Here is a 19,214-nt window from a genome sequence, read left to right as displayed (position 1 = left end):
TTCAGAATTGTGAAAAACATATTTTAGTTCACCTTGAATACCCAGTCATTTACAGATCCTTTTTATATAGTTGGATAATTGAAGCGAATGTTCATATTATTGTATGAGTGAAGACTCTTACTTCCTTTAGTAAATCAGCCCATTTGTTCTAAATGTACAACAACCATGAACGGGAAATAGTAGAGGTTTAGAAGGTCAAAAGCTGTTTGTACAAGTCTGTAGGTGCCAAGGTCAATATATTTGCTTCGCAAAAGGATTGAATTTATCCTGTCTATAATTTATGTTGTGTTTGAACAATGTTGTGGAAAATGCACATGGCATAGCCTCGTATTTTACTTTTGATTTCTTTGTAACCTAAAGCTCCAGGAAACCTAAAAATTCTTCCTTGCAGTGTTGCTCCACCCACATTCCAAGGGCTAATCATTCATTTATTGTAGAGAACACTTCACTTTTACTTACCTGATCCTCCATGCCCCCAGCAGATGGTGCTCCCCCATGTTCCATCAGTGGATCTTCCTCGACATCCTCTCATACAGTGCAGGGCTAATGACCCTTGATGATGATGTCAGAAGGTCTTAGACTATTAAGGTATGAGGGAGAAGTCTCCAGGACCAGTCTAGTAGAGATGGAATTTTTAGGTTTCCTGGAATTTAGCTTTAATTCATAAAAAGTTCTCTGTTTGTATATTGCCACAATGATTGTCAACTTTTTAAGACCTGCCACAACCTGATCACATTGCTATAATCTTTTTATATGGACTGAAGGACCTATGAATAAATGGTTGTGGAACAAACCATCTGAGTTTCCATCATTTCTTATGGGGAAGTGTGTTTTGATATACAAGTGCTTTGAATTACAAGCATGTTTCAAGGAACTAATTATGCTCGCAATCCAAGGTTTTACTGTATATGTTTTGTAACTATACATTTGAATCTCCTGTTTTAACAATTTCAATAAAACATTTATATTTTTATATCAATTATTTGATCCTTTCGGAGTATATGCCCTTAAAAGTCCCACCAGAGGGATTCCTTTGTAGCTTGTAAAATAAAATAGTAACACTGATATATAAATGTAATATTTAAGCAGGATATTGTTAATATTATTTAACTAACAATTCTTGTTGTCACAAAGCGACACAATACAGAAACGTGTAGAATGTTCTACTATTCTGAATGTGCAAAGGTTAAAATGCACGTTAGTAAAAAGTGTTTTCTCTCATTATGGCATGAAAAAATTTCTCTTGTTGCGGCTGTCTATAAGCTCTTTGTTATCACGGCTTTTATAAGATGTTAAGCTGCTTGCAGACCGTGACAGCCAGAAAAAGCCTATGACATTTCCATACTGAAGATGAATAATGTTTCAGTAGAGGTAGAACGGAAACAGACAGAAGATGCCACCCTGTCCTGGAATGACATGACCTTCCGTTTTGCATTGGAATGTCAGCTTGCTGAATATAGCCCATGGGCCTGTATTTGTTCTGGATATGGAAGGGAGTTCTGTAGACGCTGGCTCCATAAAGGAGCTCCAGTATCAGCTATCTGTTTTCAATTTCCTCCTCACTTATTTGTAAAAAAAAAATCTATTTCTAGAAACGTGACAAGGCAACTTTGATTACAGAACATTTCAAAGCAGATACTTTTGTAAATATAAAAACCCAGTCTATGCCTAATCTCGATCGGTGATAAACATATCATCAATGTGACCAAGCAAACTCTCCCTTCATGTTTCTCAATTCGACAGTCTTGGATAAATTAACGTCTTTTTAGGAAGGTCTGGCTGAAACTTGATGAGAACATAGTACAGAGTATTTTTATCTAGGTTTAATTGGTATAGTTGGCAGATATTCTGACCTCCTACCACATGTCCAATGTGAGTGCTGACAATAAAATCATTATCATTTCAAAATGTGTATTAAGTTTCCATTGCCCCAGCCGTGGACCTCTATGCAGCATGTATCGACTGTGCTTACCGCCTTGTCTGTCATGACTTGAGCTGCTGTCCACATAACATATTTCACCTTGAGACTTACATGGAATATTTGATACATAGAACCTAAGTCACAGTGACAGTAAAAGTGCAACAATTGACTCCAGTTTGCAGAATAACACCTGGTTCTGATTTAATGGGGATGTATTTTGGCAATGATATTTTCTGATGTTATCAACATGTGCAAATGTATTTAAAAACTTATTTTCTGAATGAGTTGTAAATATATACACTGATGGCCAGTTTTACGTAGAGCCGTGTATCTTTTGGCTGGCGTAACGCATTCCATTTGCACTACGCCGACGTAACATAGTGAGGCAAGGCCAGTATTCACAAAGAACTTGCTCCGTAAGTTACGTTGGCGTAGCGCAAATGGGCCGGTGTAACCCCGCCTAATTCAAAGTAGGCATGTAGTGGCCGGGCTACATTTAAATTAACCGTGACCCCATGTAAATGAAGGCCATTCGTACGGCGCTTGCGCGCGCATTCGCGCGCATGCTCAGAGTAATGTCGCAAATACTCAATGCTTTCAACGTGAACGTCACCTACGCCCAGCCCCATTCACGTACGGCTTACACAAACGACGTAAAATACGACAGCACTTCTGACGTCCATACCTTGCATGGGCTGCACCATCTTTTTGATGGTTTATCTTTACGCCGGAAAAACGCCTTACGTAAACGGCGTAGCTTACTGCAACGGGCGTACGTACGTACGTACGTTCGTGAATCGGCGTATCTTGCTCATTTACATATTCGACCCATAAATGAACGTACACGCCCCTAGCGGCCAGGGTAAGTAGGCAGCCAAGATACGACGGCGTAGGAGACTTACATTGGTCGTATCTTGGCCAAATTCAGGCGTATCTGGTTTCCAGAATACGCCCAAAGATACGACAGCGCACATTCAGACTTACGACGGCGTATCTACTGATAGGCCGTCGTAAGTCTACGTGAATCTGGCTATATATTGCCAAAATTATTGGGATGCCTGCTTTTATACGCACATGAACTTTATTGGCATTCCAGTCTTAGGCTGTAGGGTACAATATTGAGTTGGCCCACCCTTTTCAGGTAACAGCTTTAACTCTTCTGGGAAGGCTGTCCATGTTTAGGAGTGTGTCTGTGGGATTGTTTTGACCATTTTTCTAGAAGCGCATTTGTGAGGTCAGGCACTGATTTTGGATGAGAAGGCCTGGCTCGCAGTCTCCGCTCTAATTCATCCCAAAGGTGTTCTATCCGGTTGAGGTCAGGACTCTATGCAGGCCAGTCGAGTTCCTCCACCCCAAACTTGCTCATCCATGTCTTTATGGACCTTGCTAATACCATAAGTAATAATATCCAATGTAAAAGTTTAACTTATTTGAAAATCAAAAGATTTTGATCTGCAGGCCAGTCAAGTTCCTCCACCTCAAACTTGCTCATTAACACTATATTGCCAAAAGTATTGGGTCACCCCTCCAAATCATTTGGTGTAGGGGGGATTATGGTGTGGGGTTGTTTTTCAGGGGGTTGGGCTTGGCCCCTTAGTTCCAGTGATGGAATACCAAAACATTTTGGACAATTTCATGCTCCCAACTTTGTGGGAACCGTTTTGGGATGGCTCATTTCTTTTCCAACATGACTGTTCACCAGTGCACAAAGCAAGGTCCATAAATACATGGTTTGAGCGAGTTTGGGGTGGAGGAACTTGACTGGCCTGCACAGAGTCCTGACCTCAACCCAATAGAACACACTTGGGATGAATTTGAGCGGAGACTGCAAGCCAGGCCTTCTGGTCCACATCTATGTCTGACCTCACAAATGCGTTTCTTGAAGAATGGTCAAACATTCCCATAGACACACTCCTAAACATTGTGGACAGCTTTCCCATAAGAGTTGAGGCTGTTATAGCTGCAAAGGATGGGTCAACTTAATGTAGCGCCCTGTTACTTTTCAGAACCGGTGCTATGTTAAATTTAGAGGGGGTCAGAGAGTTAGTTAACTCTGACCATGTTGATTTGTCCAAATTTGGGTCTCTGTCTCAGTCACGGTCACAAATGTTGATGACCACTCAGCAATAATCTTGAGTCTTGCAGTGCTTTAAATATGCCACTGGGTGCAGAGTCACGGTCCTGTGCAGTTTTGTGCATAGTTCTTTCCCGACAAGTTTGCTTTGTGAAGGTTCACAAAAAATAATTGTGTAAGAACATTTTCTGGCCAACTTGGCAGAAAGAATACTTAATTTGGTTAACTGTTTTTTGGATGTCTAATCTGTTAATATGTGAAACACAATGAATTGTGTTAAATCAGCCATACAGCATGTTGTATATTATTTTCTGCAAGGAAAGTGCTTAACCATTTTTTGTACCAATAAAATATAAGATTAATTTTAATCAATACGGCCATTGAATGAATGGTGATGTACACCTAAAAGTTCCATGTGTAGTGTTGTTTTAACATGAATTTAAAGAGTAACTCCACTTGTGTTAAGAAGAAAAACATTCCCCTCTGAGTGATCTATGTACATTACAAGGATTTTTAACAAACTTTGTTGCAGATTCCTACCTTTTGTTATTCTGAAGAAATCCCTGTGTGTTTCTCTGCGCTCATGTACACAGCAAGTCCAATAGGAGTGGTTTCATGAATATCAACCAGCTGATGCACCTGCAAATCTCTAAGGAGGACAATTACATCCATTTAGACATGATTTCCTATTGGGTACTACAGGGCTCAAAATTTCAAGTCCTGAGCTACTTGCCAGGCATCAAGGGTTACTTGCCACCAGTTGCCCCCGCCTAACTCCTACCATGCCCCACCCCTAATCCCGTCCCTTAACCCACCCTCATAAATTATCTCATGAAATAACACTACTTTTATGTTTTGTTTTGAATAACTTAATTCTGTTTTATGCAGAAACAAGTTATAAAAATATTAACAACTTTATCCGTGCCCACCAATGCCGCCTGCCTGTGTTCACCAATGCAGCCTGTGCCCGCCAATGCAGCCTGTGCCCCATGCAGCCTGTGTCCAATGCAGCCTGTGGCCACCATGCAGCCCATGCCCACCATGCAGCCTGTGCCCACCATGCAGCCTGTGCCCAATGCAGCCTGTGCCCACCATGCAGCATGTGCCCACCATGCAGCCTGTGTCCAATGCAGCCTGTGTCCCATGCAGCGTGTGCCCACCATGCAGCTTGTGCCCACCATGCAGCCTGTGCCCACCATGCAGTCTGTGTCCCATGCAGCCCGTGCCCACCATGCAGCCCGTACCCACCATGCAGCCTGTGCCCAGCAATGCAGCCTGTGTCCAATACAGCCCGTGCCCACCATGCAGCCTGTGCCCACCATGCAGCCCGTGGCCACCATGCAGCATGTGCCCACCATGCAGCATGTGCCCACCATGCAGCCCATGTCCCATGCAGTCTGTGCCCACCATGCAGCCTGTGCCCCATGCAGCCTGTGCCCACCATGCAGCCTGTGTCCCATGCAGCCCGTGCCCACCATGCAGCCTGTGCCCACCATGCAGCCCGTGCCCACCATGCAGCCCGTGCCCACCATGTAGCCTGTGTCCCATGCAGCCTGTGCCCACCATGCAGCCCGTGCCCACCATGCAGCCCATGCCCACCATGTAGCCTGTGTCCCATGCAGCCTGTGCCCACCATGTAGCCTGTGTCCCATGCAGCCTGTGCCCACCATGCAGACCGTGCCCACCATGCAGCCCTTGCCCACCATGCAGCCTGTGTCCCATGCAGCATGTGTCCCATGCAGCCTGTGCCCACCATGCAGCCTGTGTCCCATGCAGCCTGTGCCCACCATGCAGCCCGTGCCCACCATGCAGCCCGTGCCCACCATGTAGCCTGTGTCCCATGCAGCCTGTGCCCACCATGCAGCCCGTGCCCACCATGCAGCCCGTGCCCACCATGTAGCCTGTGTCCCATGCAGCCTGTGCCCACCATGTAGCCTGTGTCCCATGCAGCCTGTGCCCACCATGCAGCCCGTGCCCACCATGCAGCCCTTGCCCACCATGCAGCCTGTGTCCCATGCAGCATGTGTCCCATGCAGCCTGTGCCCACCATGCAGCCTGTGTCCCATGCAGCCTGTGTCCCATGCAACCCGTGCTCACCATGCAGCCTGTGCCCACCATGCAGCCTGTGCCCACCATGCAGCCTGTGTCCCATAATGCAGCCTGTGTCACATGCAGCCTACCTGTGGATGGGAAGAGAAGAGAGCCGTCGGCTGGATGATCAGAGCAAGGAACATCACAGCTTTCATTTGAATAGCTGTGTGTTCCCCTGCGGCGCGCCTTCACATAAGCCCTTCCTCTTGTCCGGGGAACTTTGATACATGTCACCTGTCCTAGGATTGGACGGTGATCTGTCTATCAAAGTTCCGGAAAAAGAGGAGGGGTTTATGTGACTGCGCACGGCGTGGGGAACACACAGCTATTGAAATAAAAGCTGTGATGTTCCCTGCTCTGATCATCCAGCCAGCGGCTCTCTTCTCTTCCCCTCTGATCGGCAGTGCTCGCCCCCCCCCCCCCCCGGGGCTCCCAGTCAGCCCTTCTCGCCAGCCCTCAAAATCCACTCGCGAAATGCGAGTGGAGCGAGTGGATTTTTTGAGGGCTGGTGTAGTGTATCTGACCAAAAATTTTTTTTTTTGTGGCAGGGGATGCCTGAAATCTGACTTGTATCTTAGTGCAGACTTCTGAGAAAATCAGTGAGCCAATCACACGAGCAGCAAATTACATATCTGGATGGAGTTCTGTACACATTCTGTATACAGAACACTTCCATGTTGCATTTTACAGAAAATTACAGAGCTGCAGCTTGAAAAGGAAAGGTAATATTTAATACCATTCAATAGCAATATGACTTGTGTTGCAATTGTATACGCTATTATATTATTATTTCGATTTTTTTAAAAATGAAAGTGGAGTTATCCTTTAAGTATTAGGAATATACATGTACATCTCCAGGTGTACCAGATCGCAATAAGAATAATTATACTAATTTTCACAATGCCAGGTGTCTTATATATGATTGTATAGTTCAATAGGGACCAGAGTTATACCTAGTGCTTTATGTAATTAGTTAACACTCAGCAACAGACTTGGCAAAACATACCCACCCCCTTCGCCTCCCCTGTTTCTCAGGTATGCCAATGCAGGGCACTGGAATGGGGCAGGGCAGGAAGCAGCATTTTTTCTGATAGTAATTTTTTTTTAAATGAATTTCAAAACAAAAATCATTCATAAATCATAAAATGTGTGTGTGTGTGTGTGTGTGTGTGTGTGTGTATGCATTTTTGTGGGTTAAAGTGGAAGTAAAGCCTCCTGTTGTTTTCAGCCAAGGAAGCTGCCATCTTGGCCTCTGTTTAAACTTCAACTGCCATGGTGCTGGACATGTGATCAGCTAGGACACCAGCCATTGGCTGGTTTGACAGTTTGGTTGAGAGCACAACCAATGTGACAGTTGGCATTTCTGGCATGCCGGGAATGTAACTGTTTTTTGAAACTATTAAATCGATGGATTTACTTCCACTTTAAGGACTAAAAAAAAATTATGAAAAGGTATAAGACTTGGGCTTTAAAGGTACAGTTTCAAAAGTCCATATTATCAAATATGTATATGAAATATACATATGGATCCATGATGTTTTATAAAAAATGTTCCATAGCCCAACTTGTTCCTCTTCACTGATTCTTCTAAATAATTTTTACAATGAATGCTAAAAGCATAAATTGCAACACATTTATCTTGAGGGAAGGGATGGTGTTAAATTACAGATTGCCTAGATTGCTGTCTTTAATTATAATAGCACAGCAGATGTTTTATTTATTTACCTTGCAGGAAATGGCTTGGGACAGCTACACAGAACTAAGTGACCTCATGGAACAGTTAGAAAGCTCTTGGCACACACTAGTTGCACTGCTGCACAAGTTAATGAGCTCAGAAGTGTGTTATACAGAACATAACTGCATAACAATAACAGAAATTTTGACTTAAGCAGGATGTAAGATAAACTATTTAATATGTGTATGCTAAATAACATATGTTGACAAGTAGTCTTGCTCATGCTAGGACATTTTCTTTGTCAGCCTTACATAATCAGAATAAGAATAGAATATTGTTAATTTTAAATCTGCTGTAATTTAACCTTTCACTTTTGTGTATATAATAGACATCTCCTTTTTATATTTGATCCATTAACGGCTTAGCCTTATTAATTTGTAACATAAAAAGGCCCAACATCTTTGGTTTCTATTGTAAAAACAGCATGTTTCTTTATTAAACATTCAAAGAATTAAAATCCATTTCCATTACATCTGTGTGACAAGATGTCCTTTTAAACAACTGGAAAAACTCTAGGCTATAGAGATGATTGGGAAACCATCTGCATATCCGTACGTGGTCGTGGTTTCACGTTTCTGAACATTACAATCTCATTTAATTATACATAATATTGTTACCTTTGTGAGTTCATAACCTAATGTCCACACAGTTCTGTATACCTCTGTGACTGGCATAAGCTTTGTTTATGTGTTCTGTGTTGGTTGGGTTTCTCCTGAACGCATTACATTGAACTTTCCTGTTGCTAATGTTGAGTTAACTCCAATAGTTTGTGAGAGGTAAAATTTTATTGAGTTATGAATATTTATCTGCCTTAGTCAATCACTAATAATTTTGATCTAGTGATGTGACCCAAGGGAATAGGATAAACATTTGGACCGACTTTGAAAAAGAGTCTTAAGCCCCGTACACACGATTGGAATTTCCGATGTAAAAAGTCAGATGGACTTTTTCTATCGGAAATTCCGACCGCGTGTATGCCCCATCGGAGTAATTCCATCAGAGTTTAGATAGAGAACATGTTCTCTTTTACTCCGATGGAATTCCGTCGGAATTCCGATGTGATTTTGGTCAGACAAAGGTCCGATCGTGTGTACGGGGCTTTAGCTTTCCCTTATGGGCTTTGATCTGGGGAGGATGCCACAGTGACAAGGTTTTTTTTTTTGGAGCCTAACCCCAGCCAGGGGCTTGAGCCAAGGCCAGATAAATCTAAGTTGGTCTATGTTAGAACCTAGAGAATTATTAAGATGGCTACCAGTCTGCAGCGTCTTTAGAGGAGTTTGCTATGTTCAAGAGAGTCCAGGAGAACTTCAAGGAAACTGCTGCTGGATGGACCTGTGACTGTTCATATAGGGTCAGAGGGCCAATCCCTGTTGGGAGGCTGCTACTGAAATATTAGAACTACTAATTGTATAGCAATAAAATTAATAATCTAGTTGAATGAGGAAATTTTAGAAGTTAATGTCTGCAGTGAGGGTGATTTTCTCTCACTTCCTATATCTGTGACAGATGTCATAAAGAACAGAAAGAGAAGAGAAACACTCCAAATGAAGACACAAATCACATACAATTTTATTTTGGCTGAAAGTAATTGCTGCTCTTCATCATTGTGTTGAAAAAATGCTGACTGTATTGGCAGATAAAGTCCAAATGGCTAATTTCAGCTTAGAAGTCAATGTGGGTTACTAATTTTAAAAATCTGAAATTGCTCACAGTTGTGTTTATCTTTTGGTCATCCTTGTTTTAAATGAATGTTGATTGTAATGCTGAAGATTTTTTTTTTCTAACAGAATAACGTTTGGGAGGTTAATTGCAAATTTCAGGGCCTGTTTATAAAAGTAATAACCATATATTTTCAGGAAGTATGAATTCCAACTGATTCTTTTGTGTTGTAAAGATTTTTTTTGGCAATGCCTCTACTAATCTTCATCACATTTTAACAAATGTAAACATAACCTAGGAAATTCAGTTGTATTTGGGAGAAGCTGTCTATTGACAAAGGCTTGTCACCTTTTTTTATTTTTATAAATTGTATCCACAATCAGGGCTGGTTTTAGTCATTGGTGGGCTAAGGGAAAACATTTTATTAACAGGTCCGCAGAAGCAGTTTATGCATGAGAGCTACCACATTGAATTTAAAATTGTTGCTTAGGTTAACAGAACAAAATCAGTAGGATTGTGGCCATCTTCTTGGGCTCCTTATTTGATGTATGCAGCCCGGAGTAAATGATAGAGACTGCATGGGTGTTATATACATATATATATATATATATATATATATATATATATATATATATATATATTTATAGAGAGAGAGAGAGAGAGAGAGAGAGAGAGAGAGAGAGAAAGAGATATGTGGTCAGGGGGTCCTGAATGAGGACCACTTCCTGCTACATTGCCCAAAGTACTCAGTGAGAGACACTCACTTCCGGAGAATCTCCACTTTTATCCCGGACTTCACCTCTACAGAAGAGAGGAGGAAACTCCAATTCATACTGGGAGAAGAGAAGTCAATGGTGAAGATAGCTGTCCAAAATGTGACAGCGTGTCACAGACTGAGAGGGACATGAGAAACTGAGGACTTAAAAATCCTTTCACAGACTTACGTCCATTCCCCTTTATATTATCCCCCTTTTTCTTATACAAACTCAACTGCTTTGGCAATGCTAACATGTATTTGGTCTTGCCAATAAAGCTTATTTGAATTTGAGAGAGAGAGAGAGAAAAAGAGAGAGAGAGAGAGAATTCAAAGGGTGAGGTGCATGTCGGTCACAGCAGTATGTGCAATAGCAATCAAGCCTTCCCAAGGACTTATATTATAAAATAAATCAAGTGGGATTGCTGCACACACATATATATATATATATATATATATATATATATATATATATATATATATATATATATATATATATATATATATATATATATATATATATATATATATTTATTCTGACCTAGATACAATCAATAACAGGCAATTCCAAACAAAAGTCCAGTCCAGTGATACAAAGTGATACAAAGAAAAGACTGCACCACTCTGAGTCCTGTGCACATTGCTCCAGTCCCCTCCACACTGGGTAGTGGCTTAAGGAGCTTTAGGAGCTCATCCCACCCAGCACATATAGTAAAAACGAAGGACAAAGCCATACTTCCATAAAGTATGACCATGAAATTTAAGTAGAGAACTTGGCTTCTGAAATTGTCCCTGTGTATGACACGCCCCTATGACATATTTCACCCTGATTTGGCTTATGCATAAATGTTATAGAGGTCTACTAATTGGGCTGAAATGTGTCAGAGGGTGTGGCTTAAGGCAAGGACTATGCCAGAAGCCAACTGCTTTAATTCAACTTAATGCTGAGACGTCATGGAAATTAACTAAACGTATTTGTACAGGTTAGAAAAATTGATGGTTTAAGCATAAATGAACACACAAAAGGTAGGTTCAGACACAGTCCGCTAGATGGTATAATTACTATGCCAAGGTACCCTAGAATAAAGGTCTGTACCACTAAACTAGGATTCATTTATGAATCAGCAAAGTCAACAATAAACAGTGAATATAAGCATTAACTGCAATGGGAATAACAATACTATAAACGATTCTAGAGTGCTGCAATGGGAGTGCTCTCTAGGAGAATGTCTGGGATATAGTGCAATGTCCCCTGGGAGGTACCTCTTAGCATAAGCAATAGGCGAAGGTCTCTGGGTAGCAGCTGTAAAGAGGCGGTTTCTGTTCCTAACTCTTCAGCTGGCTAGTGTTAGGGTCCAGTGGTACTGTTGGTGCACACAGGAATACTCCCAGCAGGCCTGCAGGCAGAAACTAGGCTGTATAGTCAGTTCTCTCTATGCTCAGTCTCTCTATCAGCAGATAGTAAATCCACATAGCATCAGCTCACTGGTCCCAGTCATATTGCAACTTACCATCCAGTCACATATAGCGATTAGTCCACTCTCTGTTCTGCACCCAGGTGACTCTGGCTGTTGGCATACCGGGACTCAGCATTCCGGATCCCACTCAGGCTTCCATTGTGCAGCAGTCGTGGTGCGCACTGGAGAGTGGTGTGCACTCTCCAGGCTTTGCAGGTCACAAGTTGTTTTACATAGAGACGACAACATTTAGATATATGTTTTTTGCACATTTTGAAGCACTGAATTTCAATGTTCAGACAGGGAGAAGGAGGAAGTGTTTTCAGTCTAGATTTTGAGAACAGCTACTCCTCCAATGATACAGTACAGTATAAAGCGTTGTCACCCTAAGACAGGTTGTGTGTTACAGGCAATATCACCAGGTATAGATAACGAAAAGGAAAACAAATGTGTCAACTACATATAAGCACTGGTAAGGTACAATATATTTAATTTTTGTTCTCGGGTTTGATACAATTTGAGTAAATGCAAAGTAGATATGAGTCTTCATTTTCATTTCAAGCTAGACCTAAAATAATGTAATGCTCAGCTCAATGTAAGTGCAAACATATTTGGAAAAAAGCAATACATATTATTTGTAACCTTGTCACGTGATCTTCTCTTCCTAGTGCTTGCCAAGATCATAAAGGCACCAGAATCAAAGAATGTAACATTTGGTGCAGAAGTGTCCTTGAAGTGCGCAGCAACTGGTATTCCAGTTCCTTCCATCAGGTGGTTTGAAAATGGAAAAGCCGTGAGTTTTTTTTCTGGTGCTAATTCTTATAGATTACCCTATAGTTCTGGAATATATCAAGTCATGTCATTGCAATTTTATAAATGAGTTACTATTTTATCAATAAAACAAAAAACTTTTTCAATGGAGAGGGGTAGCATGAATGTAAATGTCGAATAATTCTATTCATCAGTAGCTGACCTAAGTAGTAGCCTGTAAAAGTAGTCTGATTGTAGATATGATTTAATTATGTGGTATAAAGGATGCTATATTCTCTTAATCAACATTAGACAAATGGTCCCAAACTAATTGAAAGAAAACAGATGCCTGTAGACTAGGATTGACACCTAGGTGCCAATAAAATCCCCCAATATTTTTAGATATAAAGTTGCCACCTCCTATAAGCATCAATTGAAAGATCCAGGCAATTTGTCTACAGGCCCAGCAGGGGATGAAGCCTGTTCACTCTTAAAGTGGAGTTTCCATCCCAATTTTTTTTTTCATTATTGTGCTCATTAGACCTAAAAAAGAAAAAAAGAAAAAAAAATGTTTTACTCATCTGGAAATGCCTGTTGCTATGCAGTCCCACGAAATCTGCCTTTGGAATCACCGAGGATCCTGACATCATCTCCCTCTAATGCTCCTGGGAAATGTGTGTCATCATTTCCCAGGATGCAGTGTGCTACCCAATTATCACTCCCCATCCAAGACTTCCAGGAAGTAAGTGCTTGTGGGCTTCACAATGCCCACAAGCAAAATGACAACGGTGTGGACATAGTTTTATAAACTATCTTTTTTGAATAACTATGCGGAGCTGCGGCGGATTGTAAAATAGTAAAGTATATTATAAAAACGCATGATGAAAGGACATACATTTAAAAAATGCTAATTGTGGTTGGAACCCCGCTTTAAGGCTCCCAAATGTTTTCCAACCATTGATTTTTTGCCAAAGATCAGAGGGATTTATTTTATCTCTTATGAAAACAAAAATATTAGATGCAGAGAGATGAAAATAATTAATTTTGATTGTACACATTTGGGGGTATGTGTACATTTAAAATGTATGTCCAGTTATAGTCGTTCCATCTCTATCCAAATCTGGAAAACAGAATTGGCTTTATGTACAGTATACTGTAGTAATAAATAAGCTGTGCTCGATTTTACTATCCCTTTTACCCTTCAAATTATATACAAAGAAAAGTAGTTCTGAGGCAAACAAAATCCAATTGACAAAGGCCCAGATTGACACTGAAAATTTTGTGGGTGATAACATTTGACAGTAATTTAGGCCCTTCCAAAGCTAAAAATAATAAATATTTTTGTGAAGGTGGCTTGTTTCTTTTAGCAGTAATAACCTGCAGTAGACTGCATCTTTTTCATTATCGGGCTACAGTATGCTGAAGTCTGATTGGCTGCATTTATGCACTACTGAGATCTGCACATGGTTATTACACCTTTAAAGATCCCATCCAATTAAAATAAAACCATGTCTTTGAGCATGCATAGTTTGTCATATATATGCAGTTTTGTGAAGTTCTTGACTCTCCATTACACTGATATGTATCTTTCGACACTCACCAGTGCAGTCAGAAAAAAAGTGGCAAAAAAATTTAAATATTACATAATATGTAAAAAGTTTACTTTTGTGAAAAGTAAAAATGTATCTATAGAAATGTATTTCTGCTTTGCTCAAGGTTTCACCAGAGTCTGTGGAGGACTATGTCAAAGATGGAATGATCTTCTCAAAGCTGCATGTTACAGCCTCCAGACCAGGACTGTTTACCTGCATGGCGGACAATAAACACACTGGTAGTTTCGGTCCTGCCAAAGCAGCAGCAGCAATCAGCATATCAGGTTTGTTTTAGAAAAGAATGTTGCTCTGTGTGTATAGATAACTGTATGTGAGTAAACTGGGGACCAGTATGTACTAGTTTGCAATGCTCAATACAATAACTGTATATTATTATTATTATTCAGGATTTATATATCGCCAACACTGTGCTTTACAACGTGGGGACATACAGTATGGTAACAATACAATTTAATACAGGAGGAAAAAGAGGGTCCTTCTCGTTAGAGTTTACAATGTAAAAGTATATTAACACTATTTACTTGTTCAAAATCTGAACCCAAAAAGTGAAGATTTGTTGACTTAGGCCCCATACACACGAGAGGATTTATCCGCGGATACGGTCCAGCGGACCGTTTCCACGGATAAATCCTCTCGAGGATTTCCGTGGATTTCTATGCGATGGCGTGTACACACCATCGCATTGAAATCCGCGCCGAAATCCTCTGGCGATGACGTGTCGCGCCTTCGCCGCGATGATGACGCGGCGACGTGCGCGACGCTGTCATATATGGAATTCCACGCATGCGTCGAATCATTACGACGCATGCGGGGGATCCTTTCGGACGGATGGATCCGGTGAGTCTGTACAGACCAGCGGATCCATCCGTTGGGATGGACTCCAGCAGATGGATATGTTCTGCATGTCAGCAAATATTCGATCTGCTGGAATCCATCCCAGGGGAGATATATCCGTGGAAAAAGATCCGCTGGCATGTACACACCATAGGATCTATCCGCTGAAACCCATTTGCTGGGATTTATCTGCGGATGGATTCTATGGTGTGTACGGGGCCTTAGAGGTAAAATCTTGAAATTATAATTGTCCTGAAGTAGTATGCCAAAAGATTTAACTTTGCCCTCGCGAAAAATATTTTCACTTTCTGACTGTGTTAAGCTCCAGTTCTGTGAACGGCTGTATATCTCACTGTTAGCTCATCAAAGGTATCTAAGACACTGCTGTCAATAACTGTTAGTCTCATGGGTTTTAAAGTGAAATTTGGTGATATCATTGTTGTACTGCTCAACATTCTTGCTGGAGAAAAAGCTGTACCAGAGGACCTGCAGTGGAAACATAAAGCTGTTCCTACTACATTCATTCTGTAAATCTGTGGTGTCTATATCGTCCCTGCTGCTTCTTGAATATTATCCCATCAGTCATCAGATCACCAGAAATCAGGGGAGCAGCTCTGACAAAAAGCAAAACCCTGTCTCTAACAAGATGGCTGCCTCCACACAAAAACACAGTTCAGAACAAGATATGGTGAGTCAGTGACCGGGAAAAGATCAGCTGCAGGGAGACCATAGGGCAGTGATGGCGAACCTTGGTACTCCAGATGTTTTTGAACTACATTTCAAATGATGCTCATGCACTCTGCAGTGTAGGTGAGCATCCTGGGAAATGTAGTTCCAAAACATCTGGGGTGCCAAGGTTTGCCATCCCTGCCATAGGGAATACTCTTGACTAGTAATTTTATCTGTAAATGACAATTTTTTAGAACAATTTAAAAATAATAAGTCCTGTTTAAGTGTTTTTATATATCTTTAAAGATTCGTTGGAGATATTGGAAAAGAGACAAAAAGATATTCAGATTTACCTATACTTGGATATGACCAGGTATACATATTCAGATATTTAGTCAGTCAGTCGTTATTATCAAATCATTTTGCACGTATCAGCAAATTAATTCTTATCTGTCAGATAATCAGTTTATGGATGGGCTTAATAATGCCCTGTAGACAGTGAAATTAAAGGGGGATACTTGGAGCTCATTCTTCTAATCTGCACAAAACTTCATGATCCCAGGCCCATAGTGATATATTGTGCTCTGTTCTGGTAGAAATGTTTTTTGCAGAGTCTAGATCAATATGCATGACCTGCCTAAAGGCTTCTGGCTGCTTCATTTGCAGTGCATTTTCAGAGGATTTTCCTACTGATAAAGTCGGGTATTTTAAGAAACTGAATGGTGTAGGAAGTAGAAGTTGGCAAGGACCCAAGTCAAAGAAGGATGTTTCTTTAAAATGAGAATTGAATCAACACATGAAGCCAAATACATTTTTCTACTTTTATTTAAATGAGAGTACAGCTAAGATGTAGTTCAGTACCTGATACCCTGATGCGTGGTGCAGTGTCTTGCAGTACCAATCATTTTGAATACACGAATGCATTTTGCCAATGCGCTTTGATGCACATGCATTTCAGGACGCTACAACATAAAAATGTGAACGTTCTAGTGCTGTGTTGAAAAATGAAGGTGTTTTTGTGAGTTGCAATGCACAGTCAGTCCAATCCAAACTAGTATGCTGTTTTCACGCAAATCTACAAATAAACACACACAAATGCTAACATTATTTTTATTTTTTCAGTTGTTTCCTTTTTATTAAGGATTAGTAGCTTAAGCTAGGTTCACACCATGCACGTATGATGATGGAACATGTGTGTGCTTATGCTCAACACCTGTAAGGCAGCCTATTCATTTTGAACATAGATAAGAATACCCTGACCTTTTTCCAAAAACACAGAGCATTACCCATTACTAATTATTGCACCACCATGCATCTGCTAATGGGCATCATGTTTCTGAGAGTGTCGGGTAACCACACAGTTTTGTGTGCATTCCCGACACACACAAAGCATAAACCTAGGCTTGAACAAGAAAGAAATTATTGTTTTTGTTTCCAGTTTTTCTATCTCACAGGAAGTAACAGAGACACTGCATTTCTTGCAAGATCAAAATGTATTTTCTGTGTACCTCTGTTCCTTCTTAGAAGGCCTTGACAAGGGTGTCGCTCTTTTGTTCCTAGGTTTACTCATTTAATAATGTATTCTGGTTTACGTGAAACCCATTAAGAGTGAGTTCAATCATAATTTCATAGTTAAAAGTCCATGACATATTTAAGGTGCCAGCATGTAAATCAACACACCTAGAAAAACTAGAAGCAAGAGAAGTTGGCCTTGAAATAGAGCCATTCACTGCAGAATATTAAGGCATCAAACATCAGGAGATCTAAAAAAAAAAACATCATAGGACACAAGTCTTTTTGCTTATAAATTCTACTATAGGAAAATGCCCTTAGTAAAATAGAAGTTACTCATATTCCATAGAGAATGTTGAAGTGAAATAATTAAACAAATGGCTGCACTGCAGGGTCAGCTATCTTGTGGGGAAGTCAAGGGAACGTTTATACTTCCGGATCTCATTCAAGAAACCAAATAACCTATTAAAGCTGAAAATTCATCTGCATATATTTTGCCTTCTCTGGTTCCTCCCTCTCCTGCTCATTAACATTCCAATAAACATTTTTAAATACAGCGTTTCTGTTTTCATTATACCTTATTTTAGACCAATAGAAAACATTGTACTCTATAAAGCAAAACAGAGTTCTCTACAACAACCTTTTTCACCCTGGGGTGCCTTGATGTTTCTTCAGGGGTTTCTTCAGGGGTGCCCTGACAAAATGCCTAAAAATTGTCCAAAAAATTAAATAAGCCAGAAAATGGATCAAGCCTGCCTTTTAGTTACACAAAGCCACTTATTTGTATTGTGCACCATTTCAACCTTCTAGCCACAACCAACCTAACAATCAGTGATGTCATCGGTGTTGATAAAAAAAGGTGTTGGTCGCTTGCACAGCATCCTTGTTTGATCCTCCCCTGCCCCTCTTCTTCAGCACTGGGGTCACAGCTGAGTGATGTAGAGAAACTGAGGGAGAGGAGAAACATCGGAATACTAGTCAGTATTAGTGTGCAAAAGTGTATTTGCTTTGGACGAATAAATCACCTCTAATATTGGGTGGCCTACGTGTCTGTCGCATTATGTAAAACAATGAGTTGTTTTTTACATTTTAAAATGGTGTATCTTGAGACTGTCCATAAGGGTGCCTTGAGAATGTCCATCATTTTAAAGGGTGCCTTGGCTGAAAAAAAGGTTGAGAAACACTGCTCCACACCATGACCATCTCACAAAAAGATACCAAATTTGTGTTGATTTTTGGAAGCACAAAGATGTGCAGTCATTCAAAGTGTACCTACATGGAAGTGTGATGCTACAGAACTAAATTTTGCATGCAGATAAGCCCCAAACAACTAAAAAAGAAGATCAAATGGAAAATAGTCCTGCATGTATTCTTTTAGGAAAATCATAATGAAAACTAAACAGTTTAAACCTTCTGGGCCACGTCTGCAGATTCTTTTTACCTAAAGTGAAGTGATGCATAAAATATTTTTACAATTCATTAACAGCAATGACATTCTGAGGTTTCATGAACTTTTCTGAACCGTTGCATGACAAGGTATTGCTCTTGGCATTCCTTCATTTTCTCCCACTTCATAAATAATAAAAGCCACCCTCCCCCTCCTTGAAATACCCTCATCACCTGCCCATGCTGAGTTAACTGGAGCTTCTCATAATGAAGACTGAAATATGACCAACTTGTTATATAGCAATGTTAATACAAAGGTCTATAGGCAGGAAACTGATGGCAACACAGATAGATATGCCTTGGCTAATTCTTCTTCTTTTTTTCTTGTTTCTGCATGTGTTCTTGGACTGCATCATACAACTTCATTGTAGAATGGAGGTAGGATACTTGTACTTGTATATATTTTAATCACTTTAAGCACAAAAAAACAGACTCATGCTTAAATAAAGCAATACACTGAGATATTGACGTAATGCAATGTAGGTTATTGAAGTATATGACACAAGCTGTATTTTCTCAGTTATGAGCCATCTGGTTCTATAATAGCCCTGCTGAAAACTGCTTTCATTGGATCATTAATTACTAATACATGGCTTTGTTTTTTCCCTCTTAACCAGTAAAATGGAGCTATCCAATGTTTGGTACAAATGTTCTTGTTTGGAAATATAACAATAGCAGCCCTATCCATTTTCATATAAA

The 19,214-nt window shown here is 40.5% G+C and overlaps 1 protein-coding gene across 2 annotated transcripts in view; it reads left to right on the top strand.

Moving 5' to 3' along the window:
* Positions 1–19,214, top strand: part of MUSK (muscle associated receptor tyrosine kinase) — a 234,558-nt gene that overhangs the window by 135,264 nt on the left and 80,080 nt on the right. For both annotated transcript variants that reach the window (XM_040360661.1, XM_040360671.1), the window contains 3 exons: positions 12,360–12,484; positions 14,158–14,317; positions 18,887–18,893. In XM_040360661.1, coding sequence (XP_040216595.1) covers positions 12,360–12,484; positions 14,158–14,317; positions 18,887–18,893 — 292 coding nt within the window. The remainder of the gene's footprint in view (positions 1–12,359; positions 12,485–14,157; positions 14,318–18,886; positions 18,894–19,214) is intronic.

Source organism: Rana temporaria, chromosome 1, assembly GCF_905171775.1.
Source record: "Rana temporaria chromosome 1, aRanTem1.1, whole genome shotgun sequence".
Taxonomy (NCBI): Eukaryota; Metazoa; Chordata; class Amphibia; order Anura; family Ranidae; genus Rana; species Rana temporaria.
Note: the sequence above shows the minus strand (reverse complement) of the source record. Positions and strands in the feature narration are given on the sequence as shown.